This window comes from Trachypithecus francoisi, unplaced genomic scaffold (genome assembly GCF_009764315.1).
Source record: "Trachypithecus francoisi isolate TF-2019V2 unplaced genomic scaffold, Tfra_2.0 Contig01580, whole genome shotgun sequence".
Lineage (NCBI taxonomy): Eukaryota > Metazoa > Chordata > Mammalia > Primates > Cercopithecidae > Trachypithecus > Trachypithecus francoisi.
Window position 1 is genome coordinate 685,951 of NW_022681443.1, and position 23,289 is coordinate 709,239.

General features: G+C 54.4%; 1 protein-coding gene across 1 annotated transcript in view; it reads left to right on the plus strand.

The window, feature by feature from the left end:
* TRIOBP (TRIO and F-actin binding protein) overlaps positions 1-21,533 on the plus strand; it is an 82,002-nt gene extending 60,469 nt beyond the window's left edge. Inside the window, 13 exon segments of the mRNA XM_033188935.1 lie at positions 698-805; positions 922-1,011; positions 1,375-1,484; positions 3,413-3,938; positions 4,947-5,031; positions 5,034-5,056; positions 12,828-12,975; positions 15,138-15,240; positions 16,118-16,277; positions 16,355-16,468; positions 18,746-18,832; positions 19,696-19,859; positions 20,836-21,533. Of these exon segments, the coding sequence (XP_033044826.1) occupies positions 698-805; positions 922-1,011; positions 1,375-1,484; positions 3,413-3,938; positions 4,947-5,031; positions 5,034-5,056; positions 12,828-12,975; positions 15,138-15,240; positions 16,118-16,277; positions 16,355-16,468; positions 18,746-18,832; positions 19,696-19,857 (1,716 nt within the window). The 3' untranslated portion in view covers positions 19,858-19,859; positions 20,836-21,533.
* Positions 21,534-23,289: the final 1,756 nt, after the last annotated feature.

Consider the following 23,289-nt stretch of genomic DNA (forward strand, 5'->3'; position numbering starts at 1 on the left):
GACCATGCGGCCGGGCACGGTGACTCACGCCTGTAATCCCAACGCTTTGGGAGGCCAAGGCAGGTGCATCACCTGAGGCCAGGAGTTCGAGACCACCCTGGCTGACATGGTGAAACCCCATCTCTACTAAAAATACAAAAAATTAGCCAGACATGATGGCAGGTGCCTGTAATCCTAGCTACTCGGGAGGCTGAGACAGGAGAATCACTTGAACCCAGGAGGTGGAGGTTGCAGTGAGTGGAGATTGCACCATTGCACTCCAGCCTGGGCAGAGCAAAACTCCGTCTCAAAAAAAAAAAAAAAATAAGCAGATCGTGCCTGGCACTCACTCCTACGCCAGGGCTCCGTCCAGTCCTACTTCCCGGGGGACCTTTGTCCCTGACCATGGTGGTGATTTGGGGGAATATGGAAAAAGATAAGACTCCCTGTCTGCACTGGGTCCAGGATGCCTGAGGAGCCTTGGCGATCTTAAAAGGGGCTCCAGGAAGGAACAGGGGTGGGTGTGGTTACAGAGGGGAAGCCAACCCATTTCACAGATGCTACCCCTGAGGCTCAGAGAGGAAATGGAGGGGCCAGGTCTCATATCGCCATTTTCTGCCTCCCCACCCCTCCTGTGTGCGGAATAGTCAGGTTGGCAGCCACGCAGGACACCTGTACAATCGCACACACTGGCTCTTTCATTCCATCCTCCTTACAGCCTCCCTCCCCTTCGCTCACCACCACCTCTACTTCGCAGTGGAAGAAACATTGGTTTGTGCTGACAGATTCAAGTCTCAAATATTACAGAGACTCCACTGCTGAGGAGGTGAGGCCATGGGTATACTGATGAATCCCCAGAAGGGCCTGGGGTGGCCTGGCTGGGGTCACTGGGGTGGGTCATACCAGGGCCCACACGGACCATAGTGGGCCCTCATGCTCCAGGCAGACGAGCTGGATGGTGAGATCGACCTGCGTTCTTGCACGGATGTCACGGAGTACGCGGTGCAGCGTAACTATGGCTTCCAGATCCACGTGAGGCTGCGTGCAGCTTGGGGCTGGTGGTGGGCAGCGTGGCTGGAGGCCCTTGGGGGAGGTTTTGGTATTGAACATGGCTCACCATGGAGACTGGATCCCTGTCACTTATTTACCCCGAGGCTCTGTCCTCAGAGCCAAACAGAGCTGTGATGCCAACACTTAGTGTATCTGGGGAAGACGCTGGAGCCGGCAGGGCTCTTCCCAGGCCAATGGAAGGGAGGTTTTGTACCCCCTGCCCACCCCAGACTCAAGACCTTAGATGCTCCTTTGGAAGGAAGGGCCGCCTTCCCCGGGGTCCATAGTGGGGAGGGAGTCATGCTCCTGGCCATGTGGCAACCTACCCGTGCGGTGGCCTTACAGACCAAGGATGCTGTCTATACCTTGTCGGCCATGACCTCAGGCATCCGGCGGAACTGGATCGAGGCTCTGAGAAAGACCGTGCGTCCAACTTCAGCCCCAGATGTCACCAAGTACGTACTAAGCTGGACTGGGGCCTTGGGAGAGGCACTTTCCCTTGCGTCCCTGAGTGGATTTCTAGGCACTCCCCCGAGGGCTGCACATTCTGGGCCCTCGTTTCTCTGTCAACAACATGGGAAGAGAGCAGTGAGCATTCTCAGTATCATCCAGAAGTACGCTGAGGGTTTGAGGTTTGATCTGCCTCCTCAAATGTGATGGGGCCTCTTCTCTTTGGTGGAGATGCCTGTGAGTCAAAAGCCTCCGCCAGGTGGCTGTGCTGTCTCTGTGCTGTGGGGGCCGTGTCAAAGCCTGTGTCGGCAAGGGGTGGTTAGGTAGTTCGGCCTTGGAGCCCACTCCTCCCGGGATGGGGAGCTCACTCCCTCTGGAGGCTGCCACGGGCACTGGGGCAGGAGGGCTGAGTTACCCGGTGGCAGAGTCCCCCACCGTATACACCCCAGATGCCTATGCGGTGCTGGGACTTGGAGCTGCTGGGCAGCGGGAACAGAGTATGGTATTAAAGGGGACTGGGCTGGGTGTGGTGGCTCACACCTGTAATCCCAGCACCTTGGGAGGCTGAGATGGGAGGATCACTTGAGCTCAGGAGTTCAAGACCAGCTTGGGCAATATAGTGAGACCTCGTCGCTACAAAAAACTTAAAAATTAGCCAGCTGTGGTGGGAGGATCATCTGAGCCTGGAGGCCGAGTCCCCCAGCCTGGCCACACCGTGGCTATTCAGCCTTAGGCCAGAGGCTCTTTCCCGTCTAGATTTCAGAGTCCCTATCTGTCATATTAGTGTGTCATGTCTGTACATGTGCGAGGATGTGCCCAGAGCACTTTGTGTACTCTGAAGTGCAGTGAGTTGGACTGTTACTTAGCGTATAGGCCCAGCTGCTTTAAGAAAGAAGCCCCGGGCACAGTCGCTTAATCGAGACAGATGTTTATGTCTCCCTTCAGAACAGCCCCGAGGTATGCAGACCTGGCCTGGTGGGGCTCGGTCTGCCCTTTCAGGGGAGCCACGTGCCATACCCACTTGTCAGGCTATAGTCACGTGGCTACAGGTAGCTCTGGGAACACTGCGAGTGTAGTTTTTGGCAGGGTGACCACGTACCCAGCTATGACTGTGGATAAAGAGAACTGCCATAGTTGTTCAAAGTCACCACAACTTGTGTTCTCTGCACCCCGAGGTCCCTGCCTTCACCCCATCAGCAGTGACTGTGGGCATCCCCCTTGCCACTGTGAGCCTTGGGAACCTGGGACATTGTGTCCTACACCAACTCCTTGGTCACCATTTGCAAAAAGCCCTCTGCCTGCTTTCCACATTCGCCCACCCCGTCCTCACATCCGTCCTGTGAGAGGCGTTGCTGTCCCACATTACAGATGAGGTCACTGCAGCTCAAAGAGGGCAAAGAGACCAGCGTGGTGGCTCACGTGAGCCTGTAATCCCAGAGCTTTGGGAGGCTGAGGTGGGAGGATCACGTGAGCCCAGGAGTTTGAGATCAACCTGGGCAGTATACTGAGACCCCATCTCTATCAAAAATTTTAAAAATTAGCTGAGCATGGTGGTGCCTTTCTATAGTCCCAGCTACTCCAGAGGCCAGGGCAGGAGGATCACTTGAGCTAAGGAGTTTAAGGCTGCAGTGAACTAGGATCACACCACTCTACTTCAGCCTGGGCAGCAGAGTGAGACCCTTTTCCTTGAGAAACAGAAACAAGAGGGGTTGAGGGAAGCCAGGCATCCTGGTGGGTCCCTAGGCTGTGGAGTGATGCAGCTGGGAGGTTCCCGGGCTCTGTTAACCAGGAATCTTAGGTCAGGCTGCTTCCTTCCCTGGGATCTGTCTCCAGCCCCTGGCACAGGGCCTGACACACAGGTGTCGCTCCAAAAGTGCTCATTGCGGGACTCAGGAGTGAGGACCCACCTGACGAGGCTCTGCTGGTGCCCTAGGCTCTCGGACTCTAATAAGGAGAACGCGCTGCACAACTACGGCACACAGAAGGGCCCCCTGAAGGCAGGAGAGCAGCGGGCGGGCGTTGAGGTCATCAGCCGGGGTGGCCCTCGGAAGGCAGATGGGCAGCGGCAGGCCTTGGACTACGTGGAGCTCTCCCCGCTGACCCAGGCCTCCCCACAGCGGGCCCGCACCCCGGCCCGCACTCCTGACCGCCTGGCCAAGCAGGAGGAGCTGGAGCGGGACCTGGCCCAGCGCTCCGAGGAGCGACGCAAGTGGTTCGAGGCCACAGACAGCAGGACCCCAGAGGTGCCCGCTGGTGAGGGGCTGCGCCGGGTCCTGGGTGCCCCCCTGACTGAGGACCAGCAAAATCGGCTCAGTGAGGAGATCGAGAAGAAGTGGCAGGAGCTGGAGAAGCTGCCCCTGCGGGAGAATAAGCGGGTGCCCCTCACTGCCCTGCTCAACCAAAGCCGCGGAGAGCGCCGAGGGCCCCCAAGTGACAGCCACGAGGCACTGGAGAAGGAGGTAGGCACCACGCTGGTTCTCTAGGAGGCCCCTTGCCCCCACGTCCCTCCAGTCCCCGCATTCACACCCTGGTATTTGTCTTGCACTCCTACAGTAATGGGGAGCTCACCCCTAATCTGTGAGTATGTACCCCACACTCTTGCAAACTAGAATCTTCTTCCTTAGACCTTAGTAGTTTGTTTGTTTGTTTTTTTCCCCCTAGTTCTGCCCTTAGCTACCATAGAGAAGGGAAGTGGGAAGAGAAGGGAGAGACCTGCCAGGCGCTGTGGCTCACACCTGTAATCCTAACACTTTGGGAGGCCAAGGTGGGAGGGTCACTTTGAAGCCAAGAGTTTTAGACCAGTCTGTGCGATATGGCAAATCCTCATGTCTACAAAAAAATACAAAATTTAGCTGGGCGTGCTGGTGCATACCTGTAGTCCCCGCTACTTGGGAGGCTGAGGTGAGAGGATGGCTGGAGCCCGGGAGGCAGAGGGTGCACCGAGCCGAGATCAAGCCACGGCACTCCAGCATGGACAATAGAGCCAGACTTTGTCTCAAAAAAAAAAAAAACAAACAGAAGGGAGAGACCGTTTATTGTGCGTGTGCTGCACGTGACCTCCCTGCCTGCACTGACTCATGGAATCCTCATAGCGGCCTCTGCCGCTAGGGTAGACCTCAGCGGTTTTACTGATGGGAAAACTGGGGCTCAAAGATGTTTCCTCTGCCACCTACATGATGTGTAAACATCTGTGACCATAGTTTCCTCTTCCTAACCCTGTCTAGCCTTCTCTGGGCCAAGGCTCTCCCAGGTCATTGACCTGGCCATCCAGGAAACAGCCCAGCATGTCCCCTGGCCACATCTCACTCCAGGGCTGCTTGCTCTTCTCAAACCCTGAGCCATTCCTAAGCCTTCCAGGGATGCTGGGCGTTTATCCGTGTGGAGCTGGAAGCCTGTAGGCTCCTCACTGCCTTCCACCAGCCCTGCCCCAGCTTCCAGGCCCCACTGACCACCCTTCTCCCTCGTAGGTTCAGGCTCTTCGGGCCCAGCTGGAGGCGTGGCGTCTCCAAGGGGAGGCTCCTCAGAGTGCGCCGAGATCCCAGGAGGACGGCCACATCCCCCGGGCTACATCTCACAGGTAAGGCCAGGGGCTGTTTTGCAGGGGGAGGGGGCAGGTTTCCGGTTGCCGTGTTATCAGGAAACAGCTGAGATTTTGGGAGCCCTTCCTGTGTGTGCTGGAACCCAGGTGTCGGGCATTTGACATGTGTCATCTCATTTACTCTCCCCACAGCTGGTGGGCGTGATCACTGTGCCCATTTTACAGACAAGGCCACTGAACTCTGAGAGGTTATGTGACTTGCCTGAGGTCACCCTGCCTGCAGGTGTCAAAGGTGGGATTTGAGCGAGGGTCCGGCTGACTGCAGAGCCTGTGTGTGAGTCCCCATGTGACACTCTGCACTTGGACCCTTGCCCCGGGGAAGTTGGGGGCCAGTGGCCCCGAGAGTTACTCCCTGAACACAGGGAAATCTTACTGAGGCCCAGCAGGCCAGGCCCCCTCAAGGAGGTCTGCAGGACAGGAGAGCCTCCAGTGGCTTTCAGAGAATGCACTGTCTGCCTAGGACAGTGGTTCTCAATGGGGTCCATTTTGTCCCCCTTGGGGACATTAGGCTGTGTCTGGGAACACTTTTGGTTGTCACAACTAGGGCAAACTAACTCTCTAGAAAAAACGTGTGTGTGTGTACACATATATGAGTTTATTATACATTTTACCAATAAAAACAATGCTTAGTACACAATTTACAAATAAAAAATATATAATTTTATTGTGAATTTCATGTAGCAAATGGATTTTTCTCAAAATGCTCTCAGTGATTTTCCATACTCTTGTATCCACAACTAATTAACAAACGGGGGTTCTTTTAACATGTATACTGGTTGACACTTTTGTTTATGGTAATGAGTAAGATGTGAAGACATTTGTCGAAACGTTACTGTTCCATGTTGTGAGTGACTTCTTTGCTAAATCGGATAGTAGTTTTTTACTGAGAATATTTGAGAATTTTCTATTAAGAATATTTTTGCAATTTTTTGTTCTATTTACAATGTAATGGTTATAGATATGACAGACTTTTAAGTTTAATCTGCATTATTAACATTTTCTTATCACTTGATTAAGTCTAGACAGTCAACAAAACAATAAATCAAGCCCTGATGTGTAATGTTTACAAATTCTGCAGTGTAAATACTCCCACTGTGGCCAATGCTGCATTTCCAGCACAAAGTCCCTGGACACAGAGTTGGGAAGAGATGTCACACTATCCAATAGGATTTCCACCATGCAGATGCAGTAGATGTGATTGACCCCAAGAGCATGCATAATAAAACACAGTGAAATAATTAGAAAGTAATAAATTTGAGCATCTGTTACCTTGTCTTTAATGTAGTTAATTTAAGTATATAAATTTAATTTTTAATGGCTGTGCTTAACAACTACATCACAGAATTCCTAAAAATTTGACAATCAGCTGTCTGTAGTTATCACACCTATCACACCATTATCTAAAGTAGAAAAGAAGAGGCTGGGCGCGGTGGCTCAAGCCTGTAATCCCAGCACTTTGGGAGGCCGAGACGGGTGGATCACGAGGTCAGGAGATCGAGACCATCCTGGCTAACACGGTGAAACCCCGTCTCTACTAAAAAATACAAAAAACTAGCTGGGCGAGGGGGCGGGCGCCTGTAGTCCCAGCTACTCAGGAGGCTGAGGCAGGAGAATGGCGGGAACCTGGGAGGCGGAGCTTGCAGTGAGCTGAGATCCGGCCACTGCACTCCAGCCTGGGCGACAGAGCGAGACTCCGTCTCAAAAAAAAAAAAGAAAAGAAGGGGCCAGGCACAGTGTCTCATGCCTGTAATCCTAGCACTTTGGGGAGGCCAAAGTGGGCGGATCACGAGGTCAAGAGAACAAGACCAACCTGGCAACGTGGTGAAACCCTGTCTCTAATAAAATCCAAAAAGTAGCCGGGCGTGGTGGTGCACACCTCTAGTCCCAGCTACTTGGGAAGCTGAGGCAGGGGAATCGTTGGAACCCAGGAGGCCCAGGTTACAGTGAGCCAAGATCGTGCTATGGCACTCCAGCCTGGTGACAGAAAAGAAGGCTGAGATCCAGGCCCTAGGCAGGAGGAGCCTTCTAGAAGTTTCCAAGCGGAGGTCACGTCGTGAGGGGGCTCTCAGGAAGGCATTGACTGGGGCATGAGAAGGAAGACTGGTTGGTGTCTGTTGTGGAGGCCTTCAGTGCTGAGCTAAGAGGTAGAAGCTCTGGCCTGGCATGGTGGCTAACACCTGTATCTCAGCACTTTGGGAGGTGAGATAGGTGGATCACTCGACGTCAAGTGTTTGAGACCAGCTTGGCCAGCATGGTGAAGCCCTGTCTCTACTAAAAAAAAAAGTACAAAAATTATCAGGGCACAGTGGTGGGCACCTGTAATCCCCGCTACTCCAGTGGCAGATTCTCCTGCTGAGGCAGGAGAATCGCTTGAACCTGGGAGGCAGAGGTTGCAGTGAGCTGAGATCCTGCCACTGCACTCCAGCCTGGGCAACAGTGACACTCTATCTAAAAACAACAACAAAAAGAACAAATCAAATAAAAAGAAGCTCATTCCACAGACTTTCGGAGGTTTGGGGTCAGACAGTGACATCAAGAAAGTGATGTCAGAGTGGAGGGGGCTTGGGAGAGGGCCAGGTGTAAGGTGTTAGGAAATGGCTGAAGGAGGGTGAATGTCAAGGGTGTGGAGGAAGGAGAATTTAGGACTGGATGACCGGTTCTACAGAAGGCAGAGGGGCCTTTGGGGGCCCTGAGGCTGGGGCTGCTGCTATAGGGAAGCCCGGAGACCGTCCTGGGGCCAAGTAGTGGGTGGAGGTTCCACTGATAGAGGAGTAGGCAGGGGAGTTGGGGTGGGACACAGAGGGCGCGCCTGGGGGCTTACCTTGTCCCGGGGAGGGGCAGGGAGGAGCCAGTGTTGTGCCCTGTAGCTCCCCACCCTGAGGCAGACAAGGGAGTTGGGGGCCCAATACCACAGCTGAAGCAGGTGGGAGGACCTCCGAGGCCCCCAGCCAGGGGGCTTCTGTCTGCGCTCTGCTCTAAGAAGCTCCAGGGGCTACTTTCTGGGTGGGAGGGGCTGGGACCTATTCATACCCACCTATAAATCAGAGCGGCTTCATCTTCCTCCATTTTATTTTATTTATTTTCATTGTTTTAGAGATGAGGTCTCTCACTGTCACCCAGGCTACAGTGCAGTGGCACAGAGGCTCACTGCAGCTTTGAACTCTAGGGCTTAAGCAATCTTCCCACCTCAGCCCACAGGCTACACTACCATGCCTGGCTAATTAAAAAAAATTTTTGTAGACACAAGGACTCACTGTGTTGCCCGGGCTGGTCTTGAACTCCTGGGCTCAAGTGCTTCTCCCATTTTGGCCTCCCGAAGTGCTGGGGGTACAGATGTGACCACTGCACTGGCCTGTCTTTGTCCATTTTACTCATAGAGCCAGCTTCAGAATTCCTTTGGATAAAGGCTCTGCCACTACTATGAAGTTTAAAAGGCACTGCTTTGGCTTCTCAGCTTACAGGTGGCAAAACTGAGGCCCACAGAAGGGTGTGACCTTTGAGCTATAGGCAAACCTGTGTCTGGGGTCCAGGCGTTCTGGTCCCCAGGTTCCCCATTGGGCGCATCAAAGTCTGTCAGTGTTTCGTCCCGTTAGGGTGGGGTGGGCAGGGGGAGCAGGTGGGAGGGGAGAAGGGAATAATTGGGAAACAGAACTGAAGACCAGGCAGGTGGAGGAGTGACCCCAGATGTGGAGGGCGGCAGAGAAGAGGTGCCGAGTCATCTGTGTCACCCTCAGGCATGGGAGGAGGTGGCTGGAAACTCGGTGGACCTGGAGGAGTGACAGCTGGGAGGGATTCCCCAGCTGGTATCTCAGGCTGAGTGGGTGCCCTTCCTTCAGGGGTTGGGGGCTTGCTGCTGCAGGACAGCTGTTGAGTGGTCTGGGTCTTCACCCACTGGATGTCTGGTAAAGAGAACCCTTCCCCACTATTGCAGTGGGGGACAGAGGCACTTCTTCCTCTTCTTTGATGTCCATGTCAGAGGTGGCAGCCAGGATCAGGACACCTTGGGCCACTCAGGAAGGTAGGTGAGAGAGCAGCCCCTGGCCACCTAGGAGCCCCTCTTTGTCAGCTGAGTCCCGCCTCCTGGTGTCAGCCCCTGCACCCCTGAGCTGCCAGGTCTGCCTGCCTAGTCTGGCCCTTTGCAGAAGAGCAGTGCCCACCCACACATTGCTGGGCTCCCCAATGGTGGGTGCTGGCATACTGACTCCCTCTGTGCACAGGGTTCCCGTGCCCAGGGAGCCTCGGGGGCTGGTCCTGCGACGCCTCCTTTACAGATGCCAAGACTGAAGCTCAGAGGGGGCAAGGGGTTTATTCAGGTTTACTCCAAGGTGCAGCCAGGATGAAGACCCCTCTGAGGTCCAAGCCATGTTCTGTTGTCCTAAGCCAGGAGACATATAGAGGGCAGGAACAGAAGCCAGGGGACAGCCACTCCTGTCCCCACATAAAGCTCTTGGCCCTTGCTCTTCCATCAAATCATCCCCTGCAGCCGGGCGCGGTGGCTCAAGCCTGTAATCCCAGCACTTTGGGAGGCCGAGACGGGCAGATCATGAGGTCAGGAGATCGAGACCATCCTGGCTAACATGGTGAAACCCTGTCTCTACTAAAAAATACAAAAAACTAGCCAGGCGAGGTGGCGGGCACCTGTAGTCCCAGCTACTCGGGAGGCTGAGGCAGGAGAATGGCGTAAACCCAGGAGGCAGAGCTTGCAGTGAGCTGAGATCCGGCCCCTGCATTCCAGTCTGAGCGACAGAGCGAGACTCCGTCTCAAAAAAAAAAAAAAAAAAATCATCCCCGGCAGCCCAGGTGTGGCTGCCAGAGAGGCAGGGAGGTGGCCTGTGCGTGGGGGAGACACAGTCCCTCATCTGGCCCTCTGTGCCTCAGTTTCTTCCCTGGCTCTTCTTCCCCTTCCCTTTTTAATGACCTTAAACATTTTTTTAATTATCAAAAAAAAAAGGTTTACATTTTCTTTTCTTTTTTTTTTTTTTTTTTTTTTTTGAGGCGGAGTCTCGCTCTATCTCCCGGACTGGAGTGCAGTGGCCGGATCTCAGCTCACTGCAAGCTCCGCCTCCCGGGTTTACGCCATTCTCCTGCCTCAGCCTCCCGAGTAGCTGGGACTACAGGCGCCCGCCACCTCGCCCAGCTAGTTTTTTTGTATTTTTAGTAGAGACGGGGTTTCACCGTGTTAGCCAGGATGGTCTCGATCTCCTGACCTCGTGATCCACCCGTCTCGGCCTCCCAAAGTGCTGGGATTACAGGCTTGAGCCACCGCGCCCGGCCACTTTTTTTTTTTTTTTTTTTTTTTTTTTTTTTGAGACGGAGTTTCGCTGTGTCGCCCAGGCTGGAGTGCAGTGGCGCGATCTCGGCTCACTGCAAGCTCCACCTCCCGGGTTCCCGCCATTCTCCCGCCTCAGCCTCCAAGTAGCTGGGACTACAGGCGCCCGCCACCTCGCCCGGCTAGTTTTTTTTTGTATTTTTAGTAGAGACGGGGTTTCACCGTCTTAGCCAGGAGGGTCTCGATCTCCTGACCTCGTGATCCACCCGCCTTGGCCTCCCAAAGTGCTGGGATTACAGGCTTGAGCCACTGTGCCCGGCAAGGTTTACATTTTCAAAAATAATTTAAACAAACCGAAAGGGTGGAAATCAACACCCCCACACTCCTTCCGCTGCCACCTGCCACCCCGGGGTCCCGTTAGTGGCTGCTGCCGCCTGCGTATCAGTTTCTGATGGCAGCTGTAACCTGTCACCACAGCTGCCTAAATAATGCACACGTATTACCTCACGCTTCTGTAGGCGAGAAATCTAATGCAGGTCTTGCTGTGCTGTAGCTAAGGCATGGGCAGCCGAGGCAGCCACCCGTTGTATCCCTTGCCTTCTGTGGCTTCTGGTGGCCACCCGCATCCCTTGGCTCTCAGCCCCTTCCTTCATCTTCAAAGCCTGCAGAGGGGACGTCGAGTCCTCCCGCCACATCACTGTGACCATCCCTTCCTGGTCACACCTCCCTTGAACTCTTCGCTTCTGCCCCCTTCGTCCACTTTTAAGGACCCTTGTGATTACACTGGGCTTGAGGGATAATCTGGGATAATCTCCCGATTTAAAGGTCAGCTGATTAGCAACCTTAATTCCCTCTGCAGCCTGAATTCCTCTTTGCCACGTGACATTATGTAGTCACAGATCCTGGGAGTAGGATGTGGAAGACTTTGGGGGGCTATCATTCTACCCCCCACAATATCCTCCCTACCTTTTCTGTGTTTTCGCGTTCATTCACTGGGACGGACAGGTCTGCACCTTTGTTCCCGTGAGTGGGATCATACCATGTGTAGTGTCAGAAGCCAACTTTCACCACTTCATTTTGGGATCTTTTTCCACAGCATCCACACAAAAACTCTGTTTAGCAGCTGCCTGTGGCCCATTGTCAAGCTCGATCCCATCTTTTATTCAAGAGTTCCCCTGATAGGGACTTAGATTGTTTCCAGTTTTCATCTGTTACCAACCTTGCCATAGGGAATACCCTTGTACCAAAAGTCTCTGTACACATACAACTTTCTGTGGGATCATTCCTAGGAGTGGACCTGCTAGGTCAACCAGTGGGGTCGCAGAATGTGATGATGCCACGGGACCACCCCCACACCCCTGCAACACCGTTATAGCAGACACTCCCAGCAGTGGGTATTATTAGTCTTTGAGATACTTGCCCGTCTTGTCTACTAAGCCTTATTTTGTATTACATCATCAGTTTCAGCTCATTTACTGAGCACCTGCCACATGTCAGGCCCTGGCCTAGACCCTGGGGACTGTACCAGGCAGGTGTTCCCAGTCTTCAGGGAACTTATGGTTTAGCAGAAGTAGAACCTTCTGAGGCAGAGGAGAGGCTTCCCAGAGACAGAGCTAGGAGAGACATTTAAACTGAGCTGCAGGTCAGTAAATTACCCAGGGAGGTAAAGTTGCCAAAAAAAATTCCAGGCTGGGCACAGTGGCTCACACCTGTAATCCCAGCACTTTGGGAGGCCAAGGTCAGCAGATCACAAGGTCAGGAGTCCAAGACCATCCTGGCTAACACAGTGAAACCCCATCTCTACTAAAAATATAAAAATTAGCCAGGCATGGTAGTGGGTACCTGTAGTCCCAGCTACTTGGGAGGCTGAGGCAGGAGAATTGCTTGAACCCAGGAGGTGAAGGTTGCAGTGAGCTGAGATCACTCCACTGCACTCCCACCTGGGTGACAGAGTAAGACTCTGTCTCAAAAAAAAAAAAAAAAAAAAAGGCCGGGCGCGGTGGCTCAAGCCTGTAATCCCAGCACTTTGGGAGGCCGAGACGGGCAGATCACGAGGTCAGGAGATCGAGACCATCCTGGCAAACACGGTGAAACCTCGTCTCTACTAAAAAAAAAAAAAAAAAAAAAAAAAAAATTCCAAGCAGTGGGAATAGCATGAGCTAAAGCTGAGAGGTGTGAACGTGCTGCAACCATAACTATAAGATTGCCTGGCAGAGAAGGACCAGGGATGAGACCGTAAAGGTCAGCCATGGAAACAGGGACTTGACTCTAGGACGGGGAGTCCCTGGAGGGCTTGAGGTGAGGTTTGTGAATGAGGAGCCGTGGGGTGGGGATGGGAGCAGGAGCAGGTGCAGACTGGAGGTGCCGGGACCCAGGAAGAGGTGGTGTACCTGCCCCTGAACCTTCTCCTCTGGAGGCTGGGGAAGGGCTGCTGTCCAGAGGAATGGGGCAGCCGGTGATACCCTGGCCTCCGGCCCACAGGAGGCATGTGAGCGCAGCCTGGCAGAGATGGAGTCCTCACACCAGCAGGTGATGGAGGAGCTGCAGCGGCACCATGAGCGGGAGCTGCAGCGGCTGCAGCAGGAGAAGGAGTGGCTCCTGGCGGAGGAGACGGCAGCCACGGCCTCAGGTATGGACCCTGGGTGGGACACAGTGGGCTGGGCCCTGAGCCTCTGTGCTGAGGCTCCTCCTAGCCAAACTGGGGAGGACTTTATCAAATAAGATGTAGGGATCTCAGTGCCACATTTGGGGTAAAGGGTCAGCAGGGGTTGTAAGCCCCAAGAACTGGCCTGTAGCACTACTCAGAAAGGGAAACTGAGGCAGTAAAAGACACCCTCCCCACCCCCAACACCACCATTATCATGGGTGGTGACTCCTCCCGCTCAGGGGCCTTCAGCCACCATAGAGTGCCTAAAGCCACATACTACCTACATGCAGTGGGGAGAGGCTGATCAGCTGCATCTCCGGTCCTCACAGGAGTGCCTGCTCCCTGGGCACATGGGCCAGACCCTGGGGAGAGCAGGGGAAAGTGTGAGCATTGTCCATGCTAGCTGTGTACCAGGCACTGGGCCCCACATGTTCCCAAGGGAGCACCCTTCATCCTGGACAATTCCCTCCCCTCCTGCCACCACACACCTGCTGTGTGCCTGGCACATTCGTAGGCATCACTAGGGGTTTGTAGAACAATAGAAATGCTGGCGATGTCACATGATCTGAAGCTAACAACCATGGGCTCATGCACTTGAACCCAGCCCTGGGGCCAGTGTGCTCTGCATTTTAGGAAGACCATCTTTGCAGCCACATGTGTTAGAGACCCCTTTCTCCTCAGCAGAGTCTGGACTTCGCCTTGTAATCTGGTACTAAGGTTTCTGCTGTGAAATGGATAAAAATCACACTTAAGTGTAGTAATAAAGACCATAAATAGCCTCATGTCTATTCAGGGTGGGGATTGTCACCAAAAGAGTTACCAGAGGCCGGGTGCGGTGGTTCATGCCTGTAATCCCAGCACTTTGGGAGGCCAAGGCAGGCGGATCACCTGAGGTAGGAGTTCAAGACTGGCCTGACCAACATGGTGAAACCCCATCTCTAATAAAAATACAAAAATTAGCCGGACGTGATGGTGGGCTGCTGCAATCCCAGCTACTCAGGAGGCTAAGGCAGGAGAATTTCTTGAACCCAGGAGACAGAGGCTGCAGTGAGCTGAGATTGCACCACTGCACTCCAGCCTGGGTGACAGAGTGAGACTCCATTAAAAGAAAGAAAAAAAAAAAAGTCTGGGTACTGTGGTTCATGCCTGTAATCCCAGCACTTTGAGAGGCTGAGGTGGGTGGATCACAAGGTCAGGAGTTCAAGACCAGCCTGGCCAAGATGGTGAAACCCTGTCTCTAGTAAGAATACAAAAATTAGCCATGCACAGTGGCAGGCACCTGTAATCCCAGCTACTCAGGAGGCTGAGGCAGGAGAGTCGCTTGAAAGCGGGCAGCGGAGGTTGCAGTGAACCAACATTACACCACTGCACTCCAGCCTGGGTGACAGAGTGAGACTCTGTCTCAAAAAGAAAAAAAAAAGAAACTTTCAATGTTCAGAGGTTTGGGATTTTAGAATTGTGGGTAAAACTATGGGTGGCACTTATTTAATCCTCACAACAGCCCTGAGTGAGAAAAAAAAAAGCCTCGGTCTCAGTCCTTAGGAGCTCACAATCTGAGAATAAAGCCAGCAGGAGCTAATGTTGGGGCATTTACTCTGAGCCATGCTTTGTTCTAAATACTTCACACACTTTCCAGTAACCCCATGGAGGAAAGGTACTGTTGTTATCTATCCCTATTTTCCAGATAAGGGACCTGAGGCACGAGGGGTTAAGTCACCTGTGCAAAGTCACATAGATTTATGCTGACTGTGGAGCCTGAGCTCTTGACCACTAGGCTGGGCAAAGCAGATAGGCCTTGTTTGAGAGCCCTCAGAGTCTGCAGGGAGGGTGTACTAGGTGGGGTCCTATCCAGAAATCACTGGAACAGGAGGTACCAATTGTCAGACACTGAGCTGTCTCCCCAGCAGGGCCCATCCAACAGGATTATCTTTCCTTAATAGATGGGCTCAGAGAGGTTGAGCAGCTTACCCCAAGCCACTCATTTTATGACATAGCCTAGGCTGCTCTGGACTCCTGGTTCGGTTCTCTTTGCATAGCACTCGTTGGTCCTATCTCCACCAGTACATGTGGTGTCTCGGAGGTGGTGGCACTTGGTGCTGCTGACCCCCTCTAGTCTCTCTTGTGCCTCTCTGCCCTGCTTCCAGCCATTGAAGCCATGAAGAAGGCCTACCAGGAAGAGCTGAGCCGAGAGCTGAGCAAAACACGGAGTCTCCAGCAGGGCCCGGATGGGCTCCGGAAGCAGCACCAGTAAGATGATGCCAGGGCCCAACTGCCCACCCTGATGGTTATGGGTTGAGGAACTTTGCTGAGGCCCCTTGGCAGAGGACACATCAGTTTGCCCCTAGCTGAGATTCCTGCTCCAGTCTCATGGATGCAAGAAACAGAAGTAGAAGGTCCTCAGGCAGAGCCCATGCCAGTCCTCACAGACAGTTCTTCAGGTGCCTTCTTGTCTTTGCTGGTCCTGGCCTCCACCCACCTCTTCACCCCTTTAGTCTCCCCTGGAGCTGGGCTGCAGTGTCACTGTTGACCAGTAGGCCTCTCCCTGCCCCAGAACACAGTTTTGGAATGTTGAGGCTTCAGGGACTAAGGATGGGCTCCTCCGGCCAGGCACGGTGGCTCATGCCTCAATCCCAGCACTTTGGGAGACTGAGGTAGGCAGATCACCTGACATCAGGAGTTTGAGACTAGCCTGGCCAGCATGGTGAAACCCCATCTCTACGATAAATACAAAAGTTAGCTGAGTGTGGTGGCAGGTGCCTGTAATTCCAGCTACTTGGGAGACTGAGGCAGGAGAATCACTTGAACCCAGGAGGTGGAGGTTGCAGTGAGCCAAGATTGTGCCATTGCATTCCAGCCTGGGCAACAAGAGTGAGAGCAAGACTCCATTTAAAAAAAAGAAGAAGAAAGAAAGAAAAAAGATGGGCTCCTCCAAACCACCCTCACTTAGGGGAAATACCTGTAGCCCAGACAGGCTATCACTGGTTCACAGCCCCACAGCAGGCTAAAGGCAAACCTAAAGAGGGAACCCCAGAGTCCTGGCATGCTTTGAGTCTGCCCTGACTGGACTCCAGGCTTGGCAGGGGCAAGATAACCTATGCTCTCCTTTGCTCCTCCTCTGGGGCAGGTCAGATGTGGAGGCACTGAAGCGGGAGCTGCAGGTGCTATCGGAGCAGTACTCGCAGAAGTGCCTGGAGATAGGGGCGCTCACGCGGCAGGCCGAGGAGCGTGAGCACACGCTGCGCCGCTGCCAGCAGGAGGGCCAGGAGCTGCTGCGCCACAACCAGGTGGGCCTGGCCCCAGTTTGGGAGGATACGGGCGGGTCCCAGCACCCCTCTCCTGACCACCACCGTGCCTCTCCCAGGAGCTGCATGGCCGCCTGTCAGAGGAAATAGACCAGCTGCGCGGCTTCATTGCCTCGCAGGGCATGGGCAACGGCTGCGGGCGCAGCAATGAGCGGAGTTCCTGTGAGCTGGAGGTGAGTGCCCTCACTAGCACCAGGCAGCCCAGTGGTTCTCGGGGCCCAGGGCCATGGTGCACCCCCGCCACAGGCTGCGTGTCACCTGTGGCAGGAAAGTCAAGTCTCTGAGTGGCTTGGCCAGCCTGACTAGGCCAGAACACCTACTACACATCCAGTAGCCAGAATTCTTCCCTCCCACCTGCGTTGTGTCACCTACCTGCCGTGTACCATAGGAAATCACTTTTCTGAGTCCCAGTAGCTCATCTGTAAAATGGCACCAGCACCTTCCTTACTGGGAAATACTGGGGTAAGAAAATATTTGTGTGTGTGTGTGTATGTGTGTGTGTGTGTTTGATGCCAGGATCACTGTAGTCTTGTCTTTTCTTTTTTCTTTTCTTTCTTTTTTTTTTTTTGAGACGGAGTCTCGCTCTGTCACCCAGGCTGGAGTGCAATGGCCGGATCTCAGCTCACTGCAAGCTCTGCCTCCGGGGTTTACGCCATTCTCCTGCCTCAGCCTCCCAAGCAGCCGGGACTACAGGCGCCTGCCACCACGCCCGGCTAGTTTTTTGTATTTTTTAGTAGAGACAGGGTTTCACCGTGTTAACCAGGATGGTCTCGATCTCCTGACCCCGTGATCCGCCCATCTCGGCCTCCCAAAGTGCTGGGATTACAGGCTTGAGCTACTGCGCCCGGCCCTTTTTTTTTTTTTTTTCTGAGACAGAGTCCTGCTCTGTCACCCAGGCTGGAGTGCAGTGACACGATCTTGGCTCACTGCAACCTCTGGCCCCCCAGTTCAAGTGATTCTCCTGCCCCAGCCTCCCAAATAGCTAGGATTACAGGCCTGCACCACCACACCTGGCTAATTTTTTATATTTGTGGTAGATACAGGGTTTCACTATGTTGGCCAGGCTGGTCTCGAACTCCAGACCTCAAGTGATGCACTGACCTTGGCCTCCCAAAGTGCTGGGATTACAGTGTGAGCCACCACACCCGGCCTCGGTATTTCTTTCTTTCTTTCTTTCTTTTTTTTGAGACAGTTTTGCTGTTGTTGCCCAGGCTGGAGTGCAGTGGCGTGATCTCAGCTCACTGCAGCCTCTGCCTCCTGGGTTCAAGTGATTCTCTTGCCTCAGCTTCCCAAGTAGCTGGGATTATAGGCATGCACCACCATGCCTGGCTAATTTTGTATTTTTAGTAGAGACAGGGTTTCTCCATGTTGGTCAGGCTGGTCTCGAACTCCCAACCTCAGGTGATCCGCCCACCTTGGCCTCCCAAAGTGTTGAGATTACAGGCATGAGCCACTGTGCCCAGCCGATATTTTATTTCTTATTTTTATGTTTATTTTTTTTTTGAGACGGAGTCTCGCTCTGTCGCCCAGGCTGGAGTGCAGTGGCCGGACCTCAGCTCACTGCACGCTCCGCCTCCCGGGTTTACGCCATTCTCCTGCCTCAACCTCCCGAGTGGCTGGGACTACAGGTGCCCACCACCTCGCCCGGCTAGTTTTTTGTATTTTTTTAGTAGAGACGGGGTTTCACCGTGTTAGCCAGGATGGTCTCGAACTCCTGACCTCGTGATCCGCCCGTCTCGGCCTCCCAAAGTGCTGGGATTACAGGCTTGAGCCACCGTGCCCGGCCTATTTTATTTCTTTAACAAACACTTAGGTGAGGCTCACTGTGTACCTAGAACTTCTGGAAGCCCTTTTTGTCTGTTAACTCATCTAATCTTCCTGACAGCTCCATACATTAGCTACTGTTACTGTCCCCATTTACAGATGAGGAATCTGAGACACAGGAAGGTCAAGTACCTTACCAAAGCTTGCATAGCTGGACTGGGATTTGAACCAGGCAGTCTGGCTCCATTCTGAGCTTTTAAGCCCCCCCAGACCTGGCTGAACTTGTTTCCTCCTTGGTCAGGTCAGCAGCACCTGGCCCTCAGGGTTGGGGAGGGGTTAATGAGGTGCCTTGTGGAGTGGCTCAGCCTGCTCAGGTTTATGTAGGGCTTCCTTTCATCCATCTTACCTCTGAGGTGAGAGCCTGGTGCTGCATGAGGGCTGCAGCAGAGTTGACCATGAGATATCCATCCACATGGGCTGGACAGGGGTGAGAGTAAGAGAAGGCAAAGCAGGGGAATCAGAGAGGGCTTCCTGGAGGAGTCTGCCTCCAGGGTTTAGAGGGTTTTGGTGCAGATAGGGGCTGCATTCTAGGGGCCTGAGGCAGAGAAAACCCGGGCTGCAGGGCACTGTGGGCCAGGGTAGCTCTGGCTTCTGGCCCTGGGTCAGCCCAGCACCTGTATCCCCAGGTGCTGCTTCGTGTAAAAGAGAATGAACTCCAGTACCTGAAGAAGGAGGTGCAGTGCCTCCGGGATGAACTCCAGATGATGCAGAAGGTAGGTCCCACCGCTGGGCGTGGGGGCCGTGGGGGCCTCTGGAGCCACCTGGATGCCATCCTGTGAGCACCTGCTCTGTGCCAAGCCCTCCACTCGCTTCATCCTTCCTCAGGCTCTCCTGTGCTTCTCCCATGTAGGTGTCGTCATCCCCATTCACTGACAGGGAAACTGAGGCTAAGAAAGGGGAAGTGACTTCCCCAAGGCCATACTTGCTTCTGTTATTTAGCATTATTTAATTTATTGATTATTATTGAGCACCTCCTATGTCCCGGGCACTGTGCTAGGTGCTGGGAAGACAGATGTGAACAAAATAGCCCCAAATCTCTGCCGTGGAGAGATTGCACTCCAGTGAGAATAACCGCATTGCTAGGAGTTGGGTGGGTCGGGGTTCAGCCCAGGTCTGAGTCTGCAGCCCGCCTGGCCCACCCTTGGCTGCTGTGTCACTGCCTGGTGCATTCTGTCAGTTCAGGGTAGGAAGTGGACATGTTGGTGGTTCTGTAAGCGCATGTGAGCCAGACCATGTTTACTGCACTTGAAGAACAGGTGGCGTGAACTCACAGGAAGGGCCCGAGCACCCAGCCAGGCTGACCTGGTTCTCATCCCAGCCACTCACTGCCCTGCGGTCTTGGGCAAAATCTCCTCCCCCCTAAACAGGATGAGGATGACAATGACACCTGTGTCCCTAGGTGGTACCAGGGAGGTGGGAGAGGGAAGCCTAGGACCCAGGGCCATCTCGGGGAGCCACCTGGAGGGATGAAGCGAGGGGCCGTGGGGAGGTCTGGCTGCTGGTGGTGCCCATGTGCCAGGTGGGCAGGGCTGGAGGGAGAGGCTTCATGCCCTCATACCTGCCTCCTGCCCGCCAGGACAAGCGCTTCACCTCGGGAAAGTACCAGGATGTCTACGTGGAGCTGAGCCACATCAAGACGCGGTCCGAGCGGGAGATCGAGCAGCTGAAGGAGCACCTGCGCCTTGCCATGGCCGCCCTCCAGGAGAAGGAGTCGATGCGCAACAGCCTGGCTGAGTAGAGGTGGGTGCCAAGGTGTGCGCCCTGCAGGATGGGCAGGGGCTGAGGCTCTCCCACAACCAGAACTCCTGGACCACCCCAGCCAGGCCACTTTCTTCTTCTGGCCTCCAATTCCCGTTCTGTAAAAGGGACGATGAATCCAGCAACATGGGACTGTTGCAGAGATCCCATCAGACCCGGGCCACAGGCTGCTTCATCAGCTTAAGTCTGTTCCTTCAGAGCTGGGCGGCACAGTACAGAGCCACGGCCTGCTCACTGCACCCTGGTTCTTGGGGCTGGAGGCAAATGCAGTGTTCACATCCCTGACCCCCACAGTGAGTCTCCGCTGAGCTTCACACACAGACATCGCACACCAAGGCCAGGCCTCCGTCCCATTTAGTGTTACACTCGTTCTTGACTTAGCAGGGCTCAAAGTGGTGGGTTGATGGGTTGTTTTGAGACAAGGTCTTACTCTTACCTGGGCTGGAGTGCAGTGATGCAATCACGGCTCACTGCAGCCTCAACCTCCTAGGCTCAAGGGATCCTCCCACTTCAGCCTTCTGAGTAGCTGGAACCACAGGCCCACACCACCATGCCCAGATAATTTTTGTACTTTTTGTATAGGCGAGGTTTTGCCATTATTTCCCAGGCTGGTCTCGAACTCCTGGGCTCAAGCAGTCTACCTGCCTCAGCCTCCCAAAATTCTGAGATTACAGGCATGAGCCGCTGCACCTGGCCCAAGTGTTCTTATTTTTGCTTTTTCAATGCCACATCTTACCTGGAGCATCCTCTTTCTGCTAAATCCTCATGGACTTCCTGAGGCACGCAGGAGAGGCCACCCTATGGCTGAGCTACTCGCGAAGGAGCCAGGAAGAGCGGATCTGACTACCTTCAGGGCTGAGAGGTGGTGAAAGGACCCACTCAACACCCTTGCTTGGCCTCGCGGTAGTCTCGCAGCCCCTCAGCCCAGGCCTCAGCCCTGTTGCACTTTGTCTTTCAGGTCCCGCTCAGCTGCAGACCCTCCAGGCTGGAGGACCAGCCGCCCTCTTTCCCTCCTGGATGGAAGTCAAAAGCCAAGCTTTCTCCCCACCCTCTGTGGGCCACACGTGCACTTGCACCCACCACACACACCCACACACAGACACAGACACACACACACGTGCACACATGTACACACAGACACACACACACACTCTGCGTATCTGAGCGCGCCCCTCGCACTGGGTCTTACCTTGCACCTTCTTCAGGATTTTATATGTGAAGAGATTTTTATATAGATTTTTTTCCTTTTTTTCCAAAACACTTTATACTTTTAAAAACAAAACAACAACAATTCCTGGTGGCCGTGTGCCTCCAGCCCTGGTCCCCGCTCTGTCTCCAGCCACCCTCTGCTTGAGCTTCTGGGCTGGTGGCCCTGGTCCGGGGGTCTGGTGGAGGCCCAGGCAGCGGCCATGGCGGGGTGTCTCTGCAGCGGAGAGGTGGGAGCCTGCCACCTTCCTCCTACCCTACCTCCTACTAACACTTCCTGCCCCATTTGGACCCTTACCATGGGGCTCAGGACAGAGGGAGCCAGCAGCTGGCTTCCATGGCCCCACAGCCTCCTCTGAGGCTGTGCTGGGTGCGGAACTGCCAGAGCCACCCAAAAGGTGATTCTCTCCTGCCCCCTGAACCTCTTAACTTAATAAAACGTTCCAGCAAGTTCTGGTGTCCTAGGTGGCTGACAGAACAGAAATGGAGATTGGGGTTTCTTGAAGCGGCTTCCCGACTCACACCCTACCCACACCCCACCCTTCCTAAAGCAGTGGCCTCTGGGCTTCTGAGGGTGGGGCTGAAAATCCAAGGTCTCCCTTAGTAAGGACTGCGACGCCCCCAGTGTGGCTTACAGGCCAGTGGCAGCGGAAGCAAGTGAGAAGTAGCAAGTCTAGCACCACCCCGACCTACCAAACCAGTGTCTGCATTTTAACAGGTGCCCCAGTGATTCACGTGACTTTCAAAGTCTGGGGAGCCCTGGAGTAGGGCCCAGGCCTGAGAGAGACGTGGAGCTAAGACTGGCCCTGACCATGACCTTGGGCAAGTCACACCCCTCACCAAGCCTCAGTTTGCTTCTCCGTCAAATGGGTGTCTTTCTTTCAGTCCCAGTCCTCTCCTGAGGCTTTTCCCAGAGGTCATGCCCAACCCTGGGCCAGGGTGAGGGCAGGGTTGTGGCTGCCCCAGGCGCAGGTCCAGCGGGCTGGGAGTCCTCACCACGGCCAGCTGTGCTGATTGTGGTCGCATGGGGCTGGGAAGAGGTCCCATTTCTGAGCCACAGAAACAGGCCACATCCGGGAAGGGTCCTGGAAGGCTGTGAGAACGCAGAAGAGACCCCGGGCCAGCCTGCAGGTGGAAGAGTGCTTTGGAGGCAGCTTCGAAAGATGACGCTTCACAGCCCGGCGCGGTGGCTCAAGCCTGTAATCCCAGCACTTTGGGAGGCCGAGACGGGCGGATCACGAGGTCAGGAGATCGAGACCATCCTGGCTAACACGGTGAAACCCCGTCTCTACTAAAAATACAAAAAAACTAGCCAGGCGAGGTGGCGGGTGCCTGTAGTCCCAGCTACTCGGGAGGCTGAGGCAGGAGAATGGTGTAAACCCGGGAGGCGGAGCTTGCAGTGAGCTGAGATCCGGCCACTGCACTCCAGCCTGGGCCACAGAGCGAGACTCTGTCTCAAAAAAAAAAAAAAGATGGCAGAATCAGGAAGGGCCTTCCACGCGGAGGCACCAGCAGGAGCAAACGTCCCTGGTGTGTTCAGGGAAGGACCCACAGGAGAGTGGCCTCGGGGAGTGAGGGAGATTGTTTCCCATTCCCTTGCCAGGGATTGCTTGAGGAATGGACATGGGATGCGGTTCCAGCCAGTGAAATGCGAGGGGAAGTCTTGGGAGCAGGGTAGAGGAGGTCATCTGGGAAGGGTGTCCTTGGTCTTAGAGGCACAAGATGGCCGGGCACAGTGGCTCACGCCTGTAATCCCAGCACTTTGGGAGGCCGAGGTGGGCGGATCACGAGGTCAGGAGATCGAGACCATCCTGGCTAACATGGTGAAACCCCGTCTCCACTAAAAACACAAAAAAATTAGTCGGGCGTGGTGGCAGGCCCCTGTAATCCCAGCTACTTGGGAGGCTGAGGCAGGAGAATGGCGTGACCCCGGTAGGCAGAGGTTGCAGTGAGCCGAGATAGTGCCACTGCACTGCGGCCTGGGCGACACAGCTAGACTCCGTCTCAAAAAAAAAAAAAAAAAGGTACAAGAGGCCAGGCGCGGTGGCTCATACCTGTTATCCCAGCACTTTGGGAGGCCAAGGCAGGGGAATCAGCTGAGGTCAGGAGTTCAAGACCAGCCCAGCCAACATGGTGAAACCCCGTCTTTACTAAAAATACAAAAAATTAGTCAGACGTGGTGCCAAGCGCCTGTAATCCCAGCTAC